General features: G+C 40.5%; 1 protein-coding gene across 3 annotated transcripts; it reads left to right on the top strand.

Moving 5' to 3' along the window:
- The first annotated feature begins 1,117 nt into the window (after positions 1 to 1,117).
- LOC116889493 (protein tyrosine phosphatase type IVA 2-like) lies at positions 1,118 to 2,724 on the top strand. Of its 3 annotated transcripts, none has more exons than XM_032890522.1 (2): positions 1,118 to 1,900; positions 1,994 to 2,724. In XM_032890522.1, the coding sequence occupies exons 1-2, from the start codon at positions 1,806 to 1,808 to the stop codon at positions 2,319 to 2,321; spliced, it is 423 nt and encodes a 140-aa protein (XP_032746413.1). In that variant the 5' UTR covers positions 1,118 to 1,805; the 3' UTR covers positions 2,322 to 2,724. The 3 variants fall into 3 exon arrangements, with proteins under 3 accessions (XP_032746413.1, XP_032746412.1, XP_032746411.1); XM_032890521.1 differs by having other exon boundaries at positions 1,118 to 2,132; positions 2,202 to 2,321; XM_032890520.1 differs by having other exon boundaries at positions 1,118 to 2,724.
- The last annotated feature ends 1,879 nt before the right edge of the window (positions 2,725 to 4,603 follow it).

The following is a 4,603-nucleotide window of genomic DNA, read 5'->3' on the forward strand; positions in this document are numbered from 1 at the left end:
GCAGCTGTGCCACAGTAACAAAACGACAATGCACTTGATCCCCAAACAGGCCTGTGAAATAGAACATAGGGCATAGAAATAAACCCACATAGCTATAACTCCTTAAATGACCACTTCTTCAAGACATTATTCTGGGAAAACAGATAGCCATATGAAGAAAAATTAGCTTTCTTATTTCTCACACTGGATAAAAAAAATAAAAATATTTCATAGATTTTAATGTAAGACCTGAAACTTTGAAGCTGCTCGAGAAAAACAGGTGAAACATTTCCAAGATAGAGGCATAGACGAAAGATTTCAGAAAGGGAATCCAATAGCTCAAGAAATAATTGGGAATTTTTGACAAATAAGAGCACATGAAATTTAAGATATTATGCATAGTGAAGGAGATAGAGGAACGGGGAGAACATTTGCTGACAGGGAGTGAGGTCTGGAAAAAGAACTCTGAAAACTAAACTCCCAAACTCCCAAATCAGTCATTCATAAACCAAGAAGCTGAAGAGCCTTCTGATAGGAGAAATACTAATGGTCAATAAGTATTTGAAAACAAAACAGGTTGACATTATTCTTATGGGCAGTGCAAACGAACTTTCTGGTCACATATCTCAATTAGAAGGCTAGCTGCATGAAGACAAAAGACGTTCTAGTTAGGAGGTCAAAAAAAGAGACGTTATCCGTCTCTGATAGAGCCATGAAGAAGAACCCATGGATGCTCACAACAGAGAACCTATATCCACACACTTCTGACGTACTCGCAGGTCTGTTTGCTGCCCTCCGCTCCTAATAGCCACCATATGGAACCAGTTTAAATGTCTATCACCAGGGAGAAGATAAAAGAACATTATATATTAAGCCACATTAAGCCACGTATGGAATTAAATATATGTATGTCAGGTCACTACTGTAAGAAAATAAAACAGAAGGGGGGGTCTTTGAGAGACAGGAAAGGGTGGGATAGAGGGTGGGAGGAGAACAAAAGAGAGTGGACAGCAGTTACGAGCAAATACACGGTATGTATATAAAGACGTCATAACGAGCTCATTGTTTTGCAAGCAAGCCATAATAAATAAATGAGTGGGGGTGGGGGTGGCCCAAGTGGCTGGGGTGCAACGTCCATGGCTAGCTGATGGGGTAGGGGCTTTGTCCAATTCGTCTGCGTGGTGGTGGGAGAAACGTGGCGGCAGCCAGGGAAGCAGGATGGTCTCAGAGTCATGCGCCGCCAGCAGGTCTGGCAAGGTATCTAAGGCATAGGCTAGCAGGGAAATTTCAGTTCTCCAGTTACCGTAGGACTTTGGTGGAAAACACATTGCGGATTTATGGCGATTCCAAATTTGAAGACCAGTTTCTGCCAGGCTCAGCACAACTCCCCTGACAAGTGACCTTGGGGGCTGGCTCTATGTGCAATATTCAACTGTGCTTTGAAGACTCTGGACACCGAGACAATCCTCAAAATTAACTGCAAGTATACTTCCTTTAATGACTCTGGTAAAATCAAGCATCAAGGAAACAATGGAGGAAGACAATCACCACCGTTGTCTCACTCATGTCTAAATGTAGGCCTGGCGGGTAAACTCGGTATGTGCTGGATGTTTTGAAATCTCAAGGTACCAGTCTGAGGACGCTAAGGCCCAGGCTGAATTCGAGCAAATTCTAAATAGTTGTCTGCCTATCTTGGAGGAGCTTCTAACTGAGAAAATAAGCCGAATAAAGAAAATAAAAAACAAACAAACAATAGACCTTTTGTTGAGCTTAATGTTCTCACGTTTCCATCAGGCAGGCACACGCACGCTCTCTGGTTTACCATAATGAACCATGTAGCCCCAGTGGAGATCTGCTACGACAACATGCGTTTTCTGATAACTTACAACCCCACCAATGAGACGATACATAAGTTCACAGAGGAACTTAAGAGCTACGGAGTGACAACCTTAGTCAGAGTTTGTGACGCCACATATGATAAGACTCTAGTTGAAAACTGTGGCATCCGTGTTCTAGACCTGCCCTACAGTGATGGAGCGCCGCCCCCTGATGAGATAGTGGATAATTGGCTAGACCTGCTAAAAAACAAATTCCGTGAGGAGCCTGGTTGCTGTGTGGCAGTGCACTGTATGGCTGGGCTCGGAAGGTCACCTGTGCTGGTGGCACTTGCTTTGATCGAGTGTGGAATGAAGAATGAAGACGCAGTTCACTTAATCCGGCAGAAACGAAGGGGCGCTTTCAACACCAAACAGCTGCTTTTTTTGGAGCACTACCGTCCCAAGGTGAGGCCCCGAACACGATCACGCTTCAAGGATTCCACGGTGTACTGTTGCATCCAATAGGACAGAAGCTGAAGGCTTTCTCCACTATGACGTTGAAAGGATATTCTTTGTATCAGGAATGGGGATCTGGAATCTTTCTTGTGCCATCAACTAGTAGTGGATTCAATCGGTGCTGAAGCAAACAATGGAGAAATTCTTCTATAAAATGAATTAGAAGGAAAAAACTAACATACGTATCAGAACAAGGACAAAGAAAACCTGAACCCTGACTCTCGCTCCTGCAGGCTAAAAGCACTCTTGAGTACACTCCCATCATGTGTCAACCAAGAGGCTTCACCATAGGCTGTGAGTTTGGGTAATGTTGGGCTTTCATTCTCACAACTATCACCAAAATAAATCTCTTGATAAATCACCTAGCCTTGGACATTTTATAATAACAGGAAAAATAAAGCTGATATTTGTCAACTCACATTTACTAAAATTTTACTTTGTATTTTAAATGATTGGAGTTATCCTTATGGCTAAGTGAATTTCCTACAGCATATTAAGTGATGAAGTGTGTGTGTGTGTGTGTGTGTGTGTGTGTGTGTGTGTACAAATAAGTGTGTGTTGAACAAATAAGTCATAATAATATTTTGTGTAAGAGTATTGTACTCCTGAGAAGCATACTTGCATTTGTTGCCTTAAGAAAGCTACTATTTAATTTCTATATATATATTAAAATACTGATCATTGACTGGAAAATTTATATGGAAACTGAGAGAAAATTAACATATGTTGTTAAAGAAATATGTGTGTTCTAAAGAGTGATTCAGAGTACATCCTAAAAGAAAAAAAGAAAGGAAAGAAGGAAGGAAGGAAGGGAGGAAGGAAGGAAGGAAGAAAGAAAGAAAGAAAGAAAGAAAGAAAGAAAGAAAGAAAGAAAGAAAGAAAAAGAAGAAAGAGAAAGAAAGAAAGACCTTAGAGGCACTGTATACCAAAGTCTGCACCATTGGTAAAATAGATTTTCATTTTCTGGGTGTCTTAGGGAATTATGGTCCAGGAATTATTTTAATACTTTATGAAAATTAAGTTGCTTTGTTTCTACCTAAAATAATTCCTCAATTATACCCACTTCTAAAGTGCCACAGTCTCATACAGATAGAAATAAATATGTTTTTACCTCGCAAAACCACAGCTGAGCACTGGGATCAGAGAGCTGTTAGCCCTCCTCACTCTGCCGCTTCCCTGCTGGCTGTAGGAAAGAGAGCTCCCACTGTTTCTGGGAATAATAATCAGTGCAAGCTATTCCAAGCTCATTTCTTTCCTAACATGGCCAAGAGCAGCCCCTGCAAGACTGCTGAGACTTACTCCTGAGCCCTAGGTAGCAGGTGGCAAACCATGACCTGGTGGCATGAAATTGTTCCTAAGAATAGTTACATCAAGGTTCACCCATTTTCAAATTCATAATTTGGCCTAGGTTTGCCATTCCTCGACACTGCTTTCTCCTTGGCACATAAGGAGGTGGGCAGGTCAGCAGACTCCCTAAGGTTGGTATAGTACCTATAGGTCACCATTACTATGGAATTCTATCACCGTTACTGTCTTTGAGCCATCTTCTATGTCAGCTCCATTCCAAAAGCAAGCTGTAACATTTACGGTGCTCCTTTTATTTCTGTAACTGCCCTCTCTAATAAGTCAGGAACCTTCCAAGAGCTCTTACTAGCTCAGCCTTTAAACCTAGACTGTACTGAACAGGAATGGGAAGAGTATGTGTCCTTTTCTTATTCCCGATTTTAGTGGAAATGCTTTGAGTTTTTCTCTGATTAGCATGGTGTTGGTTGTGAGCTTGCTGTATATTGCTGGTAATGTGTTCCAATATGTCCTCCACATCCCTAGATTCTCAGGACTTTTATCATGCAGGGATACTGGATTTCATGCATCCAATGAAATGATTATGTGGTTTTTATCCTTAAGTCTGTTTATGGGGCCAGTTACATTTACTGATTTATGTATGTTAAATTATCCCTGCATTTCTGGAATGAAGTTGACTTGATCTTCGTGAATATCCTTCTAATGTGTTCTTGAGTTTGGTCTGCAATCATTTTACTGAGAAGTTGGACATGTTCATCAGAGATCGACTTATTTGTTGTTGAATCTTTGTCTAATTTTGCTAGTGGGGTAATATAGATTTCACAAAAAAACTTAAAGCATTCCTTATTTTCTCTTTTACAGAAAAATTTGAAGAGAGCTGACATTATGCTTTTTGTAATTAGAAACTTTTTAATTATACTTCCTATCTCACTAGATGTTGGGGATCTATTTAAATTATTTGGGGAAGTCATAAATAACTAGAAAATCTA

Source organism: Rattus rattus, chromosome 1 (assembly GCF_011064425.1).
Source record: "Rattus rattus isolate New Zealand chromosome 1, Rrattus_CSIRO_v1, whole genome shotgun sequence".
In the NCBI taxonomy this organism is placed as follows: domain Eukaryota; kingdom Metazoa; phylum Chordata; class Mammalia; order Rodentia; family Muridae; genus Rattus; species Rattus rattus.